This window comes from Aquarana catesbeiana, linkage group LG11 (genome assembly GCF_042186555.1).
Source record: "Aquarana catesbeiana isolate 2022-GZ linkage group LG11, ASM4218655v1, whole genome shotgun sequence".
Classification (NCBI taxonomy): domain Eukaryota; kingdom Metazoa; phylum Chordata; class Amphibia; order Anura; family Ranidae; genus Aquarana; species Aquarana catesbeiana.
Window position 1 is genome coordinate 224479168 of NC_133334.1, and position 21670 is coordinate 224500837.

A 21670-nucleotide genomic window follows, 5' to 3' on the forward strand; every position below is an offset into this window, starting at 1 on the left:
GGATTGTCTCTTGCTGTGTCCCAGAGTCAGGCAGCAGAGAGATGATGTAATCTCTCTGCTGCCCGTGGCTGCCTGCACAGTGAGGGCGGAACTGCAGGACGGGCGGTGAGAGATGTTGTCATCTCTCTGCTCCCCCGCCCACTGGCTTGCTGATTGGCCAGCCGCCCTCTCACCCACTGAGCCACTCAGCTGCCTGGCCCTCCCGCTCTCATCCACTCTGTTGCCTGCCCGATCCCTCTCAGCCGCCCGCCTATGGAGCCGCCCGCTCTCTCACTCGCCCGCGAAACAGCCCACTCTCACCCACCCACTAACCCCCCCCCCCATCCGCCCCTGATTTGGTGTCCAAATTGCACACATGTTAAAAAAATGCACTTTTCAGGCCTGAAGATTATTTGAAACTCCCAATTTGTATATATTTTCTGAAAATTGAGACCCTGAAAAATTTAAATAGTGGTAGTTCACTTTTTTATGTTGGAGATTAGCGCGACTTAAAACCAATGCATATTTTCAGTAAAAAAATGACCATTAATTTTAATGCACATGAACATAATATATTACACATTGCCTAATTTTTTTGATAAAAGACAGTTGCACTGAATAAGTAACCTCAAGATTGCCTGCGTCTGTGAAAGGGCAAATCAGTATGCAAGATTGTTCAGGCGGCACGCTAAAAGCTATCAATTTGATAAGTTACTCTTCAGTGTGTGCAGTGATATATAATATGTGTAATGCAATTGCCGTTTTTGTACGTAGGGGGTTTACAGTGCCTTGAGAAAGTATTCATCCCCCTTGAAATTTTCCACATTTTGTCATGTTACAACCAAAAACGTAAATGTATTTTATTGGAATTTTATGTGATGGACCAACACAAAGTGGCACATAATTGTGAAGTGGAAGGAAAATGAGAAGTGGTTCTTAACATTTTTTACAAATATCTGAAAAGTGTGGCGTGAATTTGTATTCATCCCCCTGCACTCTGATACCCCTAACTAAAATCTAGTGGAACCAATTGCCATCAGTAAATAGAGTCCACCTGTGTGTATTTTAACCTCAGTATAAATACAGCTGTTCTGCCCTTAGAGAACCTTGGAGAACAAACAGCATCATGAAGGCCAAGGAACGCACCAGACAGGTCAAAGATAAAGTTGTGGAGAAGTAAGGTTATAAAAAAATATATATATATACCAATCTTTGAACATCTCACGGAGCACTGTTCAATCCATCATCCGAAAATGGAAAAAGTATGGCACAACTGCAAACCTACCAAGACATGGCCATCCACCTAAACTGACAGGCTGGGCAAAGAGCATTATTTAGAGAAGCAGCCAAGAGGCCCATGGTAACTCTGGAGGAGCTGCAGAGATCCACAGCTCAGATGGGAGAATCTGTCCACAGGACAACTATTAGTTGTGCACTCCAGTTGCGAGAAGCCATGTGGGGGACACAGCAAACGTGTGGAAGAAGGTGCTCTGGTCAGCTGAGACCAAAATTAAACTTTTTGGCCTAAAAGCAAAACGCGATGTGTGGTGGAAAACACTGCCCATCACCCTGAACACACCATCCCCACCGTGAAACATGATGGTGGCAGCATCATGTGTGGGGTTGCTTTTCTTCGGCAGGGACAGGGAAGCTGGTCAGAGTTGATGGCTGGAGCCAAATACAGGGCAATCTTAGAAGAAAATCTGTTAGAATCTGCAAAAGACTTGAAACTGGTGTGGAGGTTCACCTTTTCAGCAGGACAACGACCCTAAACATACAGCCAGAGCTACAATGGAATGGTTTAAATCCAAAGCATATTCATGTGTTAGGATGGCCCAGTCAAAGTCTAGACCTAAATCTAATTGAGAATCTGTGGCAAGACTTAAATATTGCTGTTCAGACGCTCTCCCTCCCACCTGACAGAGCTTGCGCTACTTTGCAAAGAAGAATGGGCAACAATTTCACTCTCTAGATGGTAGAGATATACCCAAAAAGACTTGCAGCTGTAATTGCAGTGAAAGGCGGTACTACAAAGTATTGACTCAGGGGGGCTGAATACAAATGTACACAGCACTTTTCAGATATTTATTTGTAAAAAATGTTGAAAACTATTTATAATTTTCCTTCCAATTCACAATTATGTACCACTTTGTGTTCATCTATTACATAAAATCCCAATAAAATGCATTTAAATTTTTTGGTTTTAACATGATAAAATGTGGAAAATTTTAAAGGGTATGAATACTTTTTCATTTTCAAATAGTTTTATTAAAGGTAACAAAATCAGTATACAAAATAAACATGAATATACATCCTTCAGAGTCGTAGAAATATCTTTTGGAACAATATAAAGAAGTGTAGTCATGTTAGGCTATAAGACCACCTTGTGTACACAGTGGCCCTCTGTATTATGTTCATAACTCGTATAACAACACTACCCTGAAGGGTGTTTACATTGGTGAAAAAAGAAAAAAATCAAAGCAACAGAAACAAAAAGTGAATAACTGAGAATTAATCAATATAATCAGTGAACGGTCAGTCTTGGAGCCTGAATAGAAATCACGGATTCCATTTGGCATCATAGGCCGGGATGAAGTGGTGTAGGGTGTGGAATATTTTCTCAGTTACCATCATACTACCTATACGTGAGATGATTTGAGCAAAGGGGAACGTAGAGGATTTCCAGTGCAGTGCAATGACCCAAAGCATAGCAACACAGATAGAATGTATTAATCTCATCAGAGGTTTGGCTACTTCAGGGATATCTTGGAATAGGATGCAGTGGTGGAATGTGAGATTAATAGATTTCCCCACCAATTTATCAATCAGTTTAAAAACCTCTTTCCAAGAGGGTTGTAGTTTTTCGCATTCCCAGAATATGTGAATGTATGAGCCTAAGTTGGTGCAACCTCGGAAGCATGAATACTTTTTCAAGGCACTGCAATTCCTACTAAGGCACAACCTTAATTTGAACTTTTTTTTATATATATATATATATATATATATATATATATATATATATATATATTTTTTTTTACAGTTGCATATTGATATCACCTAGGGGGCTGAAAAGCCCCATATTGTAATAGCATTTTGTCTGACAGGTTATCTTTAATGAGAAATCACAGGTCGTACTTTGCTAGCTTCTTTCCCAGCAGCCAGGGAAAGTGACAGCTGTAACCGGAAGTGACAAAGTACACCTTGGCCCTTTCTAGCTAGGGGACATCAGTGAGTGTAGGTTTGCTGATTTCCCTTCTCTCTACTCGATGACACCGGACATGCAGGTTCCTGACCCGCTTATGGGATAGCAAAGCCCAGTAAACATGCTGGGGGGGCGAAGAATGGAGGGGTGCACATTTTGGGGGTCCATGGAAGTGATCTTGTGGTTGCTGGATTGCTTCATTCTGAAAGCCAGCATTTGGCTTGTAATGTTTATACTGCATCTGTCCTAAGCCTTACTGCAGTGTAAGCAAAAGGGTTAAAATGAACTTTTGTGCATTTATTACTTGAAATGTGTTTAATAAGCAGTTTGCAAATATCAAGCAACATAAAAAATTGCAACTACCACCATTTTGGTCCACAGGGCCTCTGCTTTCAGAAACTATGTAATTGCTTGGGAGTTTTAAGACATTTTCAAGCAACAACTGCTGATTTTGAGTGAAAAATTGGTGGTTAAAGGAAGTTCTCTCTGTATTTATATCCTGTTTGTTTTTTCTAATTATTCTGATGTCTTTTCTTTCAGTAAAATTATTTGAAGTTATAGAAACAGACAAGACATTGTACCTGATAATGGAATATGCAAGTGGAGGTTTGTTGTGTGTTTGTTTTTTTTTTGTTTTCCCAATTCTTACTGAGTTCGATAAACCCGCTAAGACTAATGACAATGACCAATGCATTCTTCACATACCTGTGAACAGTTGATTATAGTTCAACTGCTGCATTTTTTTTGTACTAGTGTGGAGAAAGTTTATCACCTCACTTAGGTTTTTATTGCAGCATGTCCATTGCGTAGACCTTCCTTACTTTCTGTGAGTTCAATAGGGCAGGAAGTTAACAGAATCTTTCCAGCGGGGACATAGAATTTAAAGAGTAACTCTGATTTTGTTGAGAAAAAAAAATTCCCCCTCTGAGTGAGCACTGCACATTGCAGAATTTTAACAAACTGCAATGCATTAGGAAGCATTATGATAAAACCTGGTGCCAACCAAAGCTGCAGCCTAGGACAAAGCTAACCCAGTTCTGCTGTGTGCATTCTACACATTTACATATATCCTAGAGAAGTGTGCATAGAAGACTGTATTTCATCCTTATGTGCTTAAAGGCCACATGTATACTAGATATTTATCCCGTGTGAGCAGAAGGAACAGGTGCCCGATCCAGCCCCGCTGCCAGCAAACCTGTTAAACTGTATGGAAGGCTGAAAAATGCAGTGGTTGGACAGTGCAGTGAGTGGTACGACTGTTTTAGGGCTGTATGTGCCCAGGGACAAATGCATGGAATGCAGACATCTTGTGTTTTGGGCATTTGTCCCTTGGCGCATACAGCCTATAAATGTTAGTACCACTCGGTGCACTGTCCAACCATTGCATTTTATAGCCTCTTAGAGCCCATTCACACAGGGACGACTTGTCAGGCGACCTAGTCGCCTGACAAGTCGCCTCCCGTTCTGTGCTATGGAACCGTTCTAAGGGGAGCGACGCAAGTCGCTCCGACTTAGAAAAAGGTTCCTGTACGACTTCGGGGGCGACTTGGGGCGACTTGCATAGACTTCTATACAGAAGTCATTTTGCAAGTCGCCCGGGCAGTCGTGTGCAGGTCGTCTCGGTGAGGCGACCTGCAAGTCGTGTTGCCCCTGTGTGAATGGGGTCTTAGAGAACTAGCTGACTGCTAGTAGTGGGGCTGGACAGTCCACCTGTGCCTTTAATCAACAACTAAACACCAAAATCTCAGGCACAGAGACTAAACACCTTGTGTGCATGAGGCCTAACTGTTTGTATGCAGGATTGCATGGAAAGAAATTAACTTCTTTAAACCACATAGAAATTATAAAATTATAAAGGTGTGGTTTTTTTTTTTTTTTTTTTTTTTTTTTAATCATTACAAATATTTAAAGCACAGATTTAACTTCTATAACATTTTCTACGGGTGACCTTTTGCTGCATGTTTATTTTTCTCATGTATCTTTCATTTTTTTCTTTCTAATAAAAATTTTATTCCTAAGAAAAACACACTTGATTGCAGGCCGAAAAGCCTCTTAAAAACATGCGTTATGCATAGGTGTCTAAAGGCCCTTTTCCTGCATGTATTCGGTCTAGTTCACACCATTGTGGCTCTGCTAACCGTGTTTGTATGGGCACGGCGACCCATTCATTTGGGCTGCTGTGAAAAAGGTTCCTGCACTATTTTTAAAATGCAGCGGCAGGGAAATCGCATGTGCTTTCCTGCAAACTTGCTGCGTTTCTAGATGCGTGGGGGTGCCTTTAAGAATGAATGGTAGCCCTGCACATTTTAAAGAGTAGCTGCAAGTGGTTGCAGGAATAGGTGCAATTGCCACACCTTTAATCGCAATAGTGTGAACCAGGCCTTAGAGCATATGCACCATGGACCCTTTTTTTTTTTTTTTTTTTTTTTTTTTTTTTTTTCTTCCTCTCCTCCTTTCTGTAATGCAAAAAAAAAAATTCACTTGAATTTTTACTTTAAAACAGCCACTTATAACACAATTGAGTATCAGGCGAAGACCTGTACATACCTGCAGCTGCCAACAAACTTAGTTGCATTACCTAAATTGTCAGGCCATTGACACAGACAAAACTCCAATGCTTGGTGTCAACGCTTGCTCTATTGTGATGGGTTACTGTATCTCATTGTTCAGTAAGAAATGTGCAGGAAAGGTGCACAAGCGCCTGCATTTCCAGGAGTGACAAACTTTGCTCATCAAAATGATCCAAATTTGGGCACAGTGGTAGGGCTTGAAAGGCTACTGCAAATATGCACTTTTAGGTGCCTGCACTGCTTTGTCTGATAGCAGCTTTCATTTTATGATAATTGTTTTAAAATGCTTTGTGTAATAAATACAGTAACACATCATTGTGTATGTTAATGCAGACTCATAGGTGTGGACAGGACCTGAGTAAATGTAATGCAGTCACTGCAGATTTAAACATCAATAGTGCAGAAGCTGGTGCCTGTGATCACTATAGAGCTAATTTAGCTGTGAAAAGTGAGTGTTCACATATTCCTGTAGAGAGCCACATCCAATTTGTGTCATGCCCCCCATATGTAATTTCTTAAAATCGCCCATTCAGATGGTGCCCTGCAGCTTGAATGTGTTTTATCTGTCTCTACATCTCTGAAATCCTATGCTTTGGGCAAGAAGAAAGGGGGCTTACACTTGGTCATACCTGCTGAGCAGAGAGCATGGTGCCAGAGTAGCCTCCAGAAGTGGCACTTGCAACTATTGTCTATGGAGTAAGTGCTAGCTCTGAGGCGTAGGTCCTGATGGCAGAGTAATCAAGCTAATTACATGAGGTAGGGGTTTTTTCCAGTTGCCCTGGCAGCTGCCATTTGTCCAGGCAAAGAATAAGGTCACACAAGTTTTTTTTATCTGTGATTAAATTGCATTGGTGCTGCCAGACAAAATGACCTCCCTCTAAAATGAGCACTTATTTTACTTTTGAATTGAGATAATTCAGATCTCTGCTCTATGAAGTATGTTTACTGTGGTTTTCAACGAAACATTTACTAGTCTGGAAAGCTCAAATCTCATTCTGTTTATTTACCCAACTAAACCATAATCTCTTTTTAGGTGAAGTTTTTGATTATTTGGTTGCTCATGGAAGAATGAAAGAAAAGGAGGCACGTGCAAAGTTTAGGCAGGTGGGTTTAGCGTGTTTATGCTGCCATGTAACAGATATGTTTTCCTGCACTACTGGTTATAGTTACAATTTACAAAGAAATGCAGTTGATCTAAGATCATTTTATCACCTTGTCATGAAATAGTATAGTAGTAAAAGCCAGGAAACAACTTTACAGTGACTGTTCGTTGTGCTTGGTAAGTAAGGTAAAGCTCTGACAATTACTTATGCAATACGTAACCCAAAATAATTTTATTAATTTATATTCTTGAGACAGAGCTTTCTTTTGATGGTATATAATAACCACTGGGTCTTTATTTTGTAGTATTCTAAAAGGAAAAACTAACATTTTAATAAACAAATTCCTTTACTTTCTGTTATAAATAGGGTTGTCCCGATACCACTTTTTTAGGACCGAGTACAAGTACCGATACTTTTTTTTCAAGTACTCGCCGATACCGATTACCGATACTTTTTTAATGTCACGTGACAGTGTTGTTTTTTTTTTTGTTTTTTTTTTTTTTAACAGTGTTTTCTGTTTTTTTTTTTTTGGGAGGGGGGGGGGGTGAATGGTGTATGTGTGCGTGTTTTTTTTGTTTTTGTTTTTTACAATTTTTATTTTTTACAATAATATCTTTTTTATTCTTTATATGTTTTTGTTTTTGTTTTTTTTTTTTTTTTTTTTTTTTTTTGTTTTTTTAATCAGCCCTGTTGGGGGGCTTTGGTGAGATATCAGGGGTCTTAACAGACCTCTGATATCTCCCCCTTGAGACAAAGAAAGAGACCGAGGATAGAGATTCCCCAGTCCCTTTCTCTGCAGCCTCAGCTGCACTGAGAATGAATGGAGAGAAGACAGCGGCTCCTCTCCATTCATAAACTGACACATCGTAATCACAGGAGATTACAATGTTTCAGTTATGTGAATGGACAGAGTCAGCTGACTCTGTCCATTCACACAGCGGAGAGAGACAGCAGAACGGTGGGGACAGAGAAGGAGAGGGGAACGGAGGGGACAGCGGAGAGACACAGGGAAGGAGAGAGGAATGGAGGGGGACAGCGGAGAGACACAGGGAAGGAGAGAGGAACGGAGGGGACAGCGGAGAGACACAGGGAAGGAGAGAGGAACAGGGGGGGACAGCGGAGAGACACAGGGAAGGAGAGAGGAACAGAGGGGGCATGGAGGAGGATGCAGTGACAGTCAGCGGTGACCGATCACCGCTGTATGTCACTAAAGCTGCTGAAAGCCGCTGGGGGAGAATCTTGTAACTCCCCCACGCGCCGATCACAGCTGACTTCCAGGTATCGGGGGAAGCATCGGGAGCATTTGCCGGAGTACAAGTACACTTGGGCAAATGCTCGGTATCGGTGCCGATACCGATACTAGTATCGGTATCGGGACAACCCTAGTTATAAAACATATCAAGTAAAATAAAGTTTTTTTAAAATTTAGACCAAAATGTGTTCTTTTAATTTCTTTGGTAAAAACCCACCATGGCAAGTGTTTTCTCACTGGTCAAGTTCCATCTCTCCACTGCAGGCTTTCAGGGATGGTGATTTGAGGTGATGGTTATTTTTTAAAATTGTAGAGATCACTGCAACTCTGTAAAAAAAAAAAAAAAGATGATGTCAGTAAACACACTGCAAACACATTACAGATGCATGTAAATGCACATGCAGAACTGCATACTGTGATTGCTTTAACGAACCCTAGTCCTGTACATAAATGACAACTTTTGTTTTAGGCTACTTTTTCACTGAGGTGTTTTTCAGGCGCTAAAGAGCTAAAAATAGCGCCTGTAAAGCGCTTGCAAAACGCCTCCCCTGCCACCCCAGTGTGAAAGCCTGAGTGCTTTCACACTCGAGCGGTGCGCTTGCAGGAAGGGAAAAAAAGTCCTGCAAGCAGCATCTTTGGAACACTGTGGGAGCGATGAATATACCGCTCCTAAAACGCCCCTGCCATTGAAATCAATGACCAGTGCTGCCACGGCGCTTTGCGGGCTCTTTGAACCCTTTTTCGGCAGCTAGTGGGGGTTAAAAGTGCCCTGCTAGTGGCCGAAAAGTGGCGCTAAAACGACGATAAAGCGCAGCTGAAAGTAGCGGTGCTTTACCGCCGATGCCCCTTGGGGCACTTTCACACTGAGGCATCGACGGTAAAGCACTGCTATTTTTAGCAGCGGCGCTTTCCATTGATTTCAATGGGCAGGAGTGCTTTAGGAGCGGTGTATACACCGCTCCTAAAGCGCCTCAAAGAAGCTGCTTGCAGGACTTTTTTTTTAGCATCCAGTCAGCGCACCGCTTCAGTGTGAAGGCGCTCGGGCTTTCACACTGGAGAGGCAGGAGAGACGCTTTAGACATGCTATTTTTAGCGCTATAGAGCCATTAAAGTGCCTCAGTGTGAAAGTAGCTTTATTGCAAGGTCAGGAGAATTTCGGAAGTGTTCTTTTATTTTTTGTATACAAGTCGAGCATAATTGCAGTGTTGTACTGAGGATATATGCTCTTCACTACAAGATTGAACTTGCCATGTACTCCACTTTGAAAGTAGACACAAACTATTATTGTTGCTTCAGTCCTTGGTGACGGTTTACATATCACTTTTTCTTCAGATCGTTTCTGCTGTGCAGTATTGTCACCAAAAGTTTATCGTACACAGAGACCTAAAGGTAAGAAGTTATTAGTGTAAGTAAAGATATTTTTTTTTTTACTTTGATTTTCTTGTGATTTTTCCTATGGAATTACGTCATCTTACAATTCTGCTCTATTAATAAATGCACTGTGCAGTTAAATGTGACTGATCCATTAAAAAAAAAAAGATACAGAAATGCAGCTACATATGCCTTTTTGTACTAAAGATGCTGTAATAATTCAGGCCCAGGGAGTTTCCTTATTGACTCAAGGTGAGGCATGATGTAATACAGCAAGAGAAAATGTATAGAGATTATATGCCTCCATATCCATTAGAATTATAGCTTTTTACAAAATGTGTAGCTTCTTCTTAGTTTTTCGTTTATACTTTGTCACCTATGACTAGTTCCTACAACATCATAAAAAAAGGAATGATAGAAAGTGATGTGAACTGAGCTGAAGACGGATGTGCAAACTGATGTAACCTGAATCCGTATTCATTCGTTTTTTGTTTTTTTTTTCTTCGTAAAAAATGTGACGGAACTAATGATACCCATGTGGAAGGACACTTGGCAATGTTGTCCACAGTGCAAACCTGTTTAAGGCCCCTTTTCACCCGAGCGGACTGATCAGGTCTGCCTGTCATTTTTTCAGGTGGACCCGATGGAACCCTCCTATTTCATCTATGGATAGGCAGGTGTAAACGAACATGTGTCTGTTTACACCCACCGACATCCAGTTCGATACGCTTTAAACAGACGGGTGGGGATCCCTTTCCGTTGATCGGATCAGATGGCATTAGGATGTAAACGAAAAGGTGGTCTGTTTACATCTGACTGCCCGTAGTGGAGAGTTTGCTGTGTCTGCTCTGCATAAGTGGAGCGGACACTGACCAGCCATCTGCCTGCTCAGCAGGAATCGGCAGACGGATGCCCCGTGTGGAAGGGGTGGTTGCATTGAGAAACAGTGCTTTCTATAAATAAGTAGATCTTTTGCACTTATTTTGAGTTTAAAAAATAATAAAGGAATTGTAATGGCCAGTGTTGATATGCACATTGCTTTCCACTTGCACATGACATTAAAGATGTTTCTGGGATCATTCTGAGCTCATTGACAAATTCACATGACTTGCCTTTGACCACCACCTAACCTGCTTTTGGGTCCCTGCTTGCATTCTGCTTAGGGTAATGCTTCTATAAAATACATCTATAAAATTGTGTGTGTATAAAGAACTTACTGGAGCTAGTTTGATCGACTATGTATGCAGTTGCAATGTATTGAACACCTTTATCTTTATCATGCATCTGTTACACATGAACTGATAAGATGATGTGATAAAGTGTATCTTTTTCCAAATCTCAGAACCCTAGTTGGGTTCTCTTGCTGTCCGTGTCCTGCTGGAGATTTCCCTTTACTTCCCGTCTTTGTCAAATGTGTCATTTTTTATTAGGAAGTAAAAAGAAAACTACAGAGGGGACCAAGACAACAATAAAAAGAGCATTGAGGTTTTTATATTCTTTTTGATGCCATTAGAAAAATGTTCTATCACTTCCTGCTCTGGTGAGACTGCAACTGGGGAAAAATCCTATTGGTAGTGCCACAGATGAACTCTGAAAGGATTTTTGTAATTTTTTTTTTCCTATTCTGTCTAGAAACACTGACTAGAGATGCACTTTTAAAGCCTTCTATTGCTGGTTCAGTTTGACAGTATATTTTATTGGTGTATATATTGTGTATTCCCACATCTCCTCTTGCTTAGGCGGAAAACCTGCTTCTGGACTCCGATATGAATATAAAAATTGCTGATTTTGGCTTCAGCAATGAATTCACTTTTGGAAACAAGCTGGATACATTCTGTGGGAGTCCGCCATATGCAGCCCCTGAACTTTTCCAGGGAAAGAAGTATGATGGGCCTGAGGTGGATGTGTGGAGTCTCGGAGTTATCCTTTATACGTTGGTCAGTGGTTCCCTGCCTTTCGATGGCCAAAATTTAAAGGTATTTTGCATGTTAAATGAACAAAATCAAATGTCCTTAATTCTTCCTGGAATTTTAATGGAAATAAGATAAGATGGTAATATATTGTGAAAACCTAATGCCGCGTACGCACGAGCGGACTTTACGGCAGACTTTGCCCGGTGGACGGGATTTCGTCTTACAATTCGATCATGTGTGGGCTCCAGCGGACTTTGTTTTCTCAAAAGTTGGATGGACTTAGATTTGAAACATGTTTTAAATCTATCCGTCGAACTAGAGTCCGGTCGAAAAGTCCGCTCGTCTGTATGCTAGTTCGACGGACAAAAAGCCACGCTAGGGCAGCTATTGGCTACTGGCTATGAACTTCCTTGTTTTAGTCCGGTCGTACGTCATCACGTACGAATTTGATGGACTTTGGTGGATTGTGTGTAGGCAAGTCCGTTAATTCAGAAAGTCCGTCATAAAGTCCGCCGGGCAAAGTCTGCCGTAAAGTCCGCTCGTGTGTACGCGGCATAAGTGTTCAGATATGTCATGCCCATTTTATTCAGTAGGGAAAGAACATATTGTATTTTTTTATATGTTACGATTTTGTGAAGAACTCCAGAGACTGTACTTGCATAGTTACATAGTAGGTGAGGTTGTAAAAAGACCAACCTATGTGTGTGATTATATGTCAGTATTACATTGTATATCCCTGTATGTTGTGGTCATTCAGGTTCTTATCTAATAGTTTCTTGAAACTACTTAAAATGGACCTACATTTGCAAGGTCTGCTTATTTATTATGACCCCTTTTCCCTTATTTCAACCACTAAAAAAAAGCCCTGTGGGTGATAAACTAGGCTTTCCTTAAAGCTGGCTATACATGGATATAAATTTGTTCAGTCCCTGCTGAATCAGCTGAATTTCAATCCATGTATGGGCAGGCACATTGTACACAAGTCTATTGATTGACTTGTGCACAAATAGCCTGTCAGGTTTTTCTTGAATGATCAGTGTCCCAGGATATATCTGGCAACACTAATAATTGTATTCTGACAGTGGGGAAGTCTCCCTGCTGTCAGAATACGTTTGTGTACATTCTTTGCAAAATAGCTCAAGCTCTGTCAAGTTGGATGGAGAGTGTCTGAACAGCAATTTTCAAGTCTTGCCACAGATTCTCAATTAGATTTAGGTCTAGACTTTGACTATGCCATTCTAACATATGAATATGCTTTGATCTAAACCATTCCATTGTAGATCTGGCTGTATGTTTAGGGTTGTTGTCCTGCTGGAAGGTGAACCTCCGCCCCAGTCTCAAGTCTTTTGCAGACTCTAACATGTTTTTTTCTAAGATTGCCCTGTATTTGGCTCCATCCATCATCCCATCAACTCTGACCAGCTTCCCTGTCCCTGCTGAAGAAAAGCATCCCCACAACATGATGCTGCCATCACCAATTTTCACGGTGGGGATGGTGTGTTCAGGGTGATGTGCAGTGTTAGTTTTCCATCACACACTAGATTTTCGTTAGGGGTATCAGAGTAAAGGGGGCTAAATATAAATGCACACCACACTTTTCAGATATTTATTTGTAAACCTTTTTGAAAACCATTATCATTTTCCTTCCCCTTTACAATTATGTGCTACTTTGTGTTGGTCTATAACCTAAAATCCCAATAAAATGCCTTTTACGTTTTTAATTGTAACATGACAAAATGTGGAAAATTTCAAGGGATTTGAATACTTTTCTAAGGCACTGTATCTCTAAACAGAACTTTTTTTTATTTTATTTTATTTTTTCTTCGTTTTGCATAGTGAGAGAATGGTTAGACACTCAAGTTTTTATTGCTGTCACTGGAGATCATCACCACCTCTGTATTTTTCCTGGTGACTAGAAACAAAAAGGAAAAAAAGTGTAAATCTTAGCGTTCCTTCCCGTGAAAGTGAATGCGTATACACCACTACCCTACTTGAGCACTTTTACTAAAGTTACATATACAAATATCTTCATCCTATAACCCAGTAAAGCAATTTTCGACATTTAAAACGCAACTCCATACACTCCGAGTTTGGATGAATACCAGTTGATTCCCTTACCTATCATTGATAAGGTATCTTGTTCACCTAGCACTATCACATAGTAAGTTTCAATTGGATTGTTTAATGTGACAAAGTGCCACTTATCACGATTGGCGTCACCACATTAGCATTAGTGACGTGTTCTTTGTTTATCCAAGCAAGACCCTGTCATTGTTAGATGAGATAAGGAAACTGTAACCATTGTATCTTTTAACTTGAACTCTGGACTACGAAACACTGTTAAATTTATCATTTACTTAAACCGATGTATTTACATATGTTAAATCTTTTTGTGAAAACATTTTTTTAGCGTTGTTCCTAACACAAGAGATGAGGGGAAATCTTCCAATGGGGACACCTTTTCTGGGGACAACTTTGTAAGCGGGATATGTCCCCACTCTTTTTTGTATATTTCCTCTAAGGGTCCTTTCACACTGATCAGTTTTTGATGTGCTTTTGAGGTTTAAAAAGCAGAAAAAAAATTCATGGAAATTGTATCCCCTTTAATCCACTGGCACTTTTTACACCAATGCACTGCGGTTACGGTGTATTTTTAAAAGTCTTGCATGCTGCATTTTTGGTGCATGTTTAAAACAAAATTTAGGCACAAAGATTTTTCTCTTGGCTTTACTAAGGTTTATGGAAATGGAGAAGAGCGCTCACAATGTGTTCTATAGCTCTTAGTAGTAAAGGCTCAAGATTTTTTTTTTACCTTCATGCATTGTAAAAAACCTTCTGGGTGCAGCTCCCCCCCCATTACTTGCCTCCAGCGATGTGCATGAGAGCAGTCACTTTCTCCTCATTTGCTCTCACAGCAGTGGGAGTCATTAGCTCCTGCTGCTGTCAATCACAGCCAGTGAGCCAATGAGGCAGGCTATCGGGGGGGGGGGGGGGGGCGGGCGCTGGCGTGTGACCCAAAATCTGGGCTGCTCTGTGCAAAACCTTTGCACAGAGCAGGTAAGTATAAAATGTTTGTTTTTTTTTTTGTTTTTTTTTAAATACAAATCTTGCCTTTAGAAACACTAATTTTAACAAGCTTAAAGGCATTTCTCATGGATCCCAATACAATTTTTCTATTGGAGTTCTCAGTTTGCAAATCTTTAAGAACCCTTGATGTATAAAAAGGAAGGGGCCTTGGCAAGCCAACCCAATACCTTCTGCCCAAAGGCTTACAAAGAACTCCCACCATCAAGTTACCGAGATGTAGGTCAAGTTGGGTAAGGCCCTTGGATGGTAATACTTGTTCTTCAAAGTCTTGGGTACAATATGTGATAACCTGACAGACTTCTTGAAATAGAGCTGCCATGGGTTTGTCAAAGTTGGCAAGGTAAAGTATCCAATGCACAATTTGGTAAACTAATGTACAGGAATATTTCATGAGTTTTGAACAATCGTAGAATACACAATGCGAGTCAGCATCATGTGCTTAAATGCATATAGCGCAACAGTCAATATACACATTTGTATGTACAAAGTCTCATTCGCAAAACAAAATGCTTGCATCTAGTAAGTTCAAGACGTAAATTCCCATATGAACAGGTTTTTTTGTACTTTGAGATCCTTACACTAAATCCAGTGTTTGTGGATTGCATATACACAACAAGCCGGTCACATTGATATACTTAGGCATAACAGAAGGATTGGTTTACTAAAGGCAAATAGACTGTTCATTTTGCAAGGGAAATTACACTGAGCAAGGGAATTTTCCCAGAGCTATGTGAATTTGGTACAATTTCAAAGAATTGCCCAATCATTTAATTTTTGCTTGCATTTGATTGAATGATACAAGTCGGCTGCACTTCACCTCATTCACTAAGGATAATTCCCTTGAAAAGTGCAACTTCCCTTGTAAAAAGAACAGTCTATTTGCATTCAGTAAATCAACCTTGGCGTGTTTGCAATCGGCAAAAAATCTCACATGGCCAGTCTCTCGGTCAAGTGCATGGCTTATAGTTTCACTTTAAGTACACAACACCAGCATTTTGTAATGCAGGTTTCTCTAATCCAAATAAATTAAATGTAAAGGTGCTGCGCTTATGGCAAAAGCTAGTGTCAATAAAAAAAATATCAATATTGTGAAACAAATGTGAATGACTGTTTGCCACTGACAAATAAAAATAATGAATGGTGTGATCAAATATCACAAATAAGTATCAGTATTGTCAAAAAAAAAAAAATGTTAATGTTGCAAAGTAAACATCAGCAGCACCTTTATATTTAAAGTGATTGTAAAGTCTCGTGTTTTTTTTATTTATTTATTAACAAACCTGTTGTACTTGCCTGCTCTTTGCAGTGGTTTTGCAAAGAGCAGCCTGGATCCTTCTCTACTTGGGTCCCTCTTTGCTGCTCCTTTCCCCTCCCTCCTGTCGAGTACCCCCACAACAAGCAGCTTGCTATGGGGGCACCCAAGCCGAGCTGCAGCTCCGTGTGTCCATTCAGACAGAGCTGTCATTTGGCCCCGCCCCTCTCTCTCCTGATTGGCTAACTGACTTTGACAGTAGCGGGAGCCAGTGGCACCACTGCTGTGTCTCAACCAATCTGGAGGGAGCGTCCCAGACGGCTAAGGGACTCGTGGACATCGCTGAATAGAAATGGGCTCAGGTAAGGGGAGCTGTTACACATAGAAGGCTTTTTATCTTAATGCATAGAATGCATTAAGATAAAAAAACGTTCTGCCTCTACAACTGAATTTGTATTAATTGAATGACGAATTTGCTCCGTTAGTGTTAGCATCTAATTGTTACTGTCACTGAAGCGCAATCAACATATCTCTAAATTTATTTATTAATCTAATTGATGGGGTCTCGTTTCTTGCTACTGATTAAAACCTAGAAATTTCTAAGGGCTCACTCTTATAAGCATAAATCATGTTTGCAGGTCAAATCTCCTTTATTTAAAATAGCATTTTCATTACTGCCCATTTCACCTGCTGTTAATATCCCTACTTGCGCCAAGTCAGTCTTGATGTTGCCTGGTTAAAAAAAATTAAAAAAAGGTAAATCTGTTCAAGGCTAAAACTGGTGAACGTTTAGGTTTCAAGCAATATTTATTCCATTTCTTTCAGGAGCTGCGTGAGCGTGTATTGCGTGGTAAATATCGCATTCCTTTCTATATGTCCACGGACTGTGAAAATCTGCTAAAGAAATTCCTCATCTTAAACCCAAGCAAGAGGGGCACACTGGAGGTAAGGAGAGCAAGCTTTTAATCAGTGCTCATTTTCAGGATTTCCTAATTCTAAATCCAAGATAAACTTGTCAGATCTTGATTTCAGTACAGCTAGTACAGCAATTTTGAAGGTTCATAGCTTTGAAATATTTGTTCATAAATCAGGATTTTGTTATGAACCGGTACAATGTGATCTGACCACCTTTAGGCAATATGGTCGGTCTCAGAGGTTCTATAAACTTACACACTTTACTTGGCCATACATATTAGAAGAGGTTTCCTAGCATACCAAGTGATAATTTCCCCAAAGAGAAATTGACCAGATTAGTGGATCTCCTGTTCATGACTAAGTTAAAGAATGTCAGAAGAACCCCCTATGTTGTTTGAATTCTTTTGACAGTTTCTTTTTGGAGCAATACGACTTGATATTTGCACTGTTAAGGTAGGATATGGACCAAGTTGCTGTTGCCAGACAGATGGCATATAGGATTAAGTCAATTATGGAGTAGTAATATTTTGAATGTCGATCATGATACTAAATTTGTTTAGAATTTTTCTTTCTGGCTATTTGAACACTAATATGCTGCATAAAGTCTCTTTTACCTTGAGAATTGTAAAGCTAATTTCTAAAAACTTAAACAGTCATTTTTAAATGCAAGTGCATGTTATGTGCCTTTTGTATAATACTAGTCATTTTTGACAAGGTCACATGCATTATTATTGTGAATAACTAAAACCGCTAAATATCCTGCTAGCAACTTGTTAGACTTGCCATTGTTCTTCCTGTATTCATTAAAAATGTGACAATAGATACATTTTGCTGTTTTCTACAAACATATTTTACAATGGCTTGAACAGATTTGTTGTTACTCCTGGAAGCAATTATAAATAGTTGGGCCTTAATGATAGTTCAAACTTAAGCTGGCCACGCACCCTGTGGATTTTCCTGCTCAATCAGCACCGCAGGCTATATCCAGCAATGCTGATTAGTGAATTCTGACAGCGGGGATAGTTTCCCCACTGTCAGATTGCAATAGATCAGAAAGGAGGATTCCCCTATCCACCTTGAGTGTGTGAATTCCTCCCCCATTATTCCCTTCCTCCTCCAGTGCCAAATTTGGCATCTTTCCGGGGAAAGGGGGGGGGGGGACTGGGTACCTTTCCCCACTTCCGGGAGACTGCGCCACCCCTCATAAGTTCGAAGCTCCTTCCTCCACCACCTGGCTAGTAAGAAAGCACAGCACACTTCGCGCATGTGCAGTTTTGGCTTCACAGCCGGTTTCCCTTACGATGAATGGCGGCCGCAGCACCCGACAGCCAGTCCAAAAATCGGCTCGGGTGCCGACATCACGGGCTCCCTGGACAGGTAAGTGTCCATGTGTTAAATGTCAGCAGCTATGGTATTTGTAGCTGCTGCCTTTTAATTTTTTTTCCCCAGGCGAAACTCCTCTTTAACCGCTTTGTGTAATTGGTATCACACATCTTCAATTTTGTAATAAAGTTATTCAGCCTTTTTAAATACTGAAAAGTAGTCACTCTGCTGTTTGGTGTAATCTGTGCACAACACTGAACATGGACCAGAGACAGCAAAGGAGGGAGTTTGAGGAGATCAGAAAGAAAATTATAGACCAGCATGTCAATGGTAAAGGCTAGAAGATCATCTTTAAGCAGCTTGATGTTCCTGTGATCACAGTTCCAGGGGTGTGGAAATTTTGTGAAAAAACTATTTGTCCAAGGGTCTAACTCATTTTAACTAAAGCCGTATTTAAATTTGAGGTGCTTTTTGAAATGTCTGGGGCTTTTCAAAACAAAATGGGTTTTATGGTGACGTAAACTATAGCAGGGAGGGGGGAGACCTTGAAGTGTGGCAAGAACTGATTGGATGCTTGCTGGGCTCTCTTAACACGAAGTAGAAGTCCATCTGCTGAGCTAGTAAATGAAGCACCGACCCCAGTGAAAAAAAAAAAAAAAAAAAAAAAACTTTATTCCTTCAGGTTATACTTGCACTTGGGTGCTCGGTACAAGCGCATGCTGGGCAGCCAAATTAAGCTCTGGTGTCTGCTCCATTAAAGGATAAGTTCACCTTTTTTTAAAAAAATAGATGCACATTTTTTTTGCAGGTAAAGCATCGCACCAGCGATCAGCAGAACTTAACAGCACTGTGATAGTTAAATGAGAACTACGAGTGACATCCACAAAGGATGTCGGTACTTGTAGTTGATTCATTTAAAGAACGCTCTGGATGACGCTTGTGTGTGGGCAGAGCCCCACTTGGCCAAGGTCTTGTGAAAAAGTGATAGCTGGTACAGGGAACTTCTTCCCATACCGCTGTCACACAGAGGGCTTAGATCACTGAGTCACTGCAGAAGCAGGAACATGTTACACGTTCCTCCCTAAAAACAGGTGGAACATGTAACATGTTCCCGAAGGTGAACTTCTCCTTTAATCCTTTCACTGCCAGGGCTGTTTTTGCATTTCTTTGCACATGTCTACAAAATAATTATAGGCCCGAAGATTACATAAACCCTCCAAAACGTATTTTTTCGGAAAGCAGACGCCCTAGGGAATAAAATAGTGGCAGCTCCAATTTTTTCTTTTATGTCGCACAATATTACCACAAAGGTCTAGGACAGTGATTCTCAACCCCTGTCCTCAGGACCCACTAACAGGCCAGATTTTAAGTATTACCTTGGGGAGATGCAGACTAGAATACTGCAATCACTGAGCAGCAAATTATATCACCTGTGATGTATTTCAGTTATCTTGCAAACCTAGCCTATTCGTGGGTCCTGAGGACAGGCAAGGAGAACCACTGATCTAGGAAATGCTATATTTCAGTAAAAAACATATTACAGTTAATAGTAGGGGGCATTACCCAATTTTTTGGTCAAATTTAAAAGCCGAGGTCACACAGAGTAATTGGATACCCAACATGTCAAACCTTAAATTTGTGTGCACCCGTGAAATGGCAACAAACTTCAGTAGCCTATATGTTCTATAGGTAACATTTTAAAAGCCCCCTATATGTCATCAGTTTAGCGTTACGGAGGAGGACTGGTGCTAGAATTATTGCTCTCATTCCAGCGTGCGAAGCGATACGTAACGTGCATCTCAATTGTCATTTTCAGGTGTACGCGGCCCAGTGCATGTCCGCTCTTCTCCCTCTCTTCTACCTGGCGGCATTCTGCTATGCTGGTCCCTGGCCTGCAGATGTGCAAGCGGTGCCCGAGATACACAGCAGAGGGTGGGGGCACGGTCCCAGGGTGTTCCTTTAAATCATGTTAAACAGCATAGTGCTTGTGCAGTGTTATTTGTCCCTTTCTATGCTGCAAAAATACCTGGTTGATCCTGCCTGTTCCTGTGTCCTCCTATGTGAACTGACCACAGTATTCGTTGCTGCTGATCCATGATACCTTGGTCGGTTTATGTGCTTCCGTCATCCCACTGTGTTCAGAGTCTCTCCCCCTCCTTCCCTCCCTTCTGTCCATTCCTAGTGTCAGAGCCATTTGCTCCCCACCCCTCCAGCTGCTATTACATATGTAAAGTTAGTGATTACAATTACTGGCAGCCCCTCTGCAATAACAAGATATACTGTGCAGTGTCTTTGTTTTTTTTAAATCATGCAGCTAAATATCTTCTTTCACATAGCCAATGTGCGGTCACGTTACCTCCTGGCTGACATCCGAGGGGAATCTCGGCCCTTCCCGCTGTAGTCCTCAGATCGGTCACATGACCACACACTGGTGATGTGTAAAAATGTATTTAGCTGCAAGATTTAAAAAAAAAAACAAAGACTCTGTAACAAGATATAATGTGCAGACGGGCTGCCAGTAATTGTAATCGCTAACTTAACCACTTTAAGTTTTTAAAGGGTATTTTCACTTTTGCAGCTAATTAGGATAACTACGGTATATTATATTTGCTAAATGTCCCCATTCACATAGCATAACTTTAAAAAAAAAAAATATTTACAAATTGCAGTTTTTGCTCTTTTCTGGATCTTTTAGCAAGGAAAACATTCTACTTGGCTCTCTATCATGAGGGGGATTGGGAAGCTGTGTTTACTATAGTTAACCCTGTCTGGTGGAAGATATCTCCTCAGTTGTACTAGATTTGGACACAGTCCTAACAAAAGGTTAAAACCTTTAGGAGCTAGGCTTGGCCGGTGCAAATGCTTCCCTGGGAGGAACAGAAATCACTTGTGTGCCTATAAAAGTTGACCAAGAAAACATTAGGTTAAAGGTTCTATCGGGGCGTGACCGGATGTGGGAGTGAGAGGGTGTGTGAGATCTCCTCTCCCTCCGCTCTGACCAGCTAAGCTACGGGCTGAGGAGATTGCCGGTGTGTTCAGCAGCACAAGCGGCAGTGTAAGCAGCGTTGTCCGGCTAACTATAGCACTACTGAACAGATCGGTCCCCCGGCGCAGACGCGGTGGACGGAGCTGAGGTGGGGTGTGAGAGACCCCTGTGGCGTGCTAACGGCCGGGTGAGGGGATGCTCCGGTGGCGGCTATAGCAGCACCAGCAGTGGCGGCGTCAGTGAGTGTGGCGGTGGAGAGCCAGGAAGACGGAGCCATAGGGGTGGTGTGAGAGGCCCCCCCTCCGGGCTATCAGCAGCAATCAAATTTGGCCGAACACAGCAGCAGCAGCGGGGCAGTGAACGAAGTAAACCATCAGAATCAATATCGCAACGCTGTGAATCTGGAGAGTTGCTAAGAAGACCCCAGACATAGGTGAAAACTTTCCTATTTTTTTTTTTATATACTATGTTTGTGGCGGATGACTTTTTTCCCTGGTCCCTGGCTAAAGAGTTGGACTGTGAGTTGGCCTTTGATTGATTGGTTCTTGAAGAAACCTAATTGAGTCTGTAATGTGAAACCTGGGTTAAATAGAAACATGCTGCCTTATTACTTTATGAGTTTATTTATCCTATTGAAGTAACATCCGAAATAGACAAAGGAAAATAGTAACCCCAGCCCGAAGTGGGAGACGGACGGGGTACTGGCGTATGAGGTTT

The 21670-nt window shown here is 41.2% G+C and overlaps 1 protein-coding gene across 8 annotated transcripts in view; it reads left to right on the forward strand.

Moving 5' to 3' along the window:
* The window catches only part of MARK2 (microtubule affinity regulating kinase 2), a 234494-nt gene that overhangs the window by 142176 nt on the left and 70648 nt on the right, over positions 1 to 21670 (forward strand). For all 8 annotated transcript variants that reach the window (XM_073605415.1, XM_073605418.1, XM_073605417.1 and 5 more), the window contains exons 5-9: positions 3722 to 3787; positions 6785 to 6855; positions 9439 to 9495; positions 11217 to 11453; positions 16555 to 16674. In XM_073605415.1, the coding sequence (XP_073461516.1) occupies positions 3722 to 3787; positions 6785 to 6855; positions 9439 to 9495; positions 11217 to 11453; positions 16555 to 16674 (551 nt within the window). The remainder of the gene's footprint in view (positions 1 to 3721; positions 3788 to 6784; positions 6856 to 9438; positions 9496 to 11216; positions 11454 to 16554; positions 16675 to 21670) is intronic.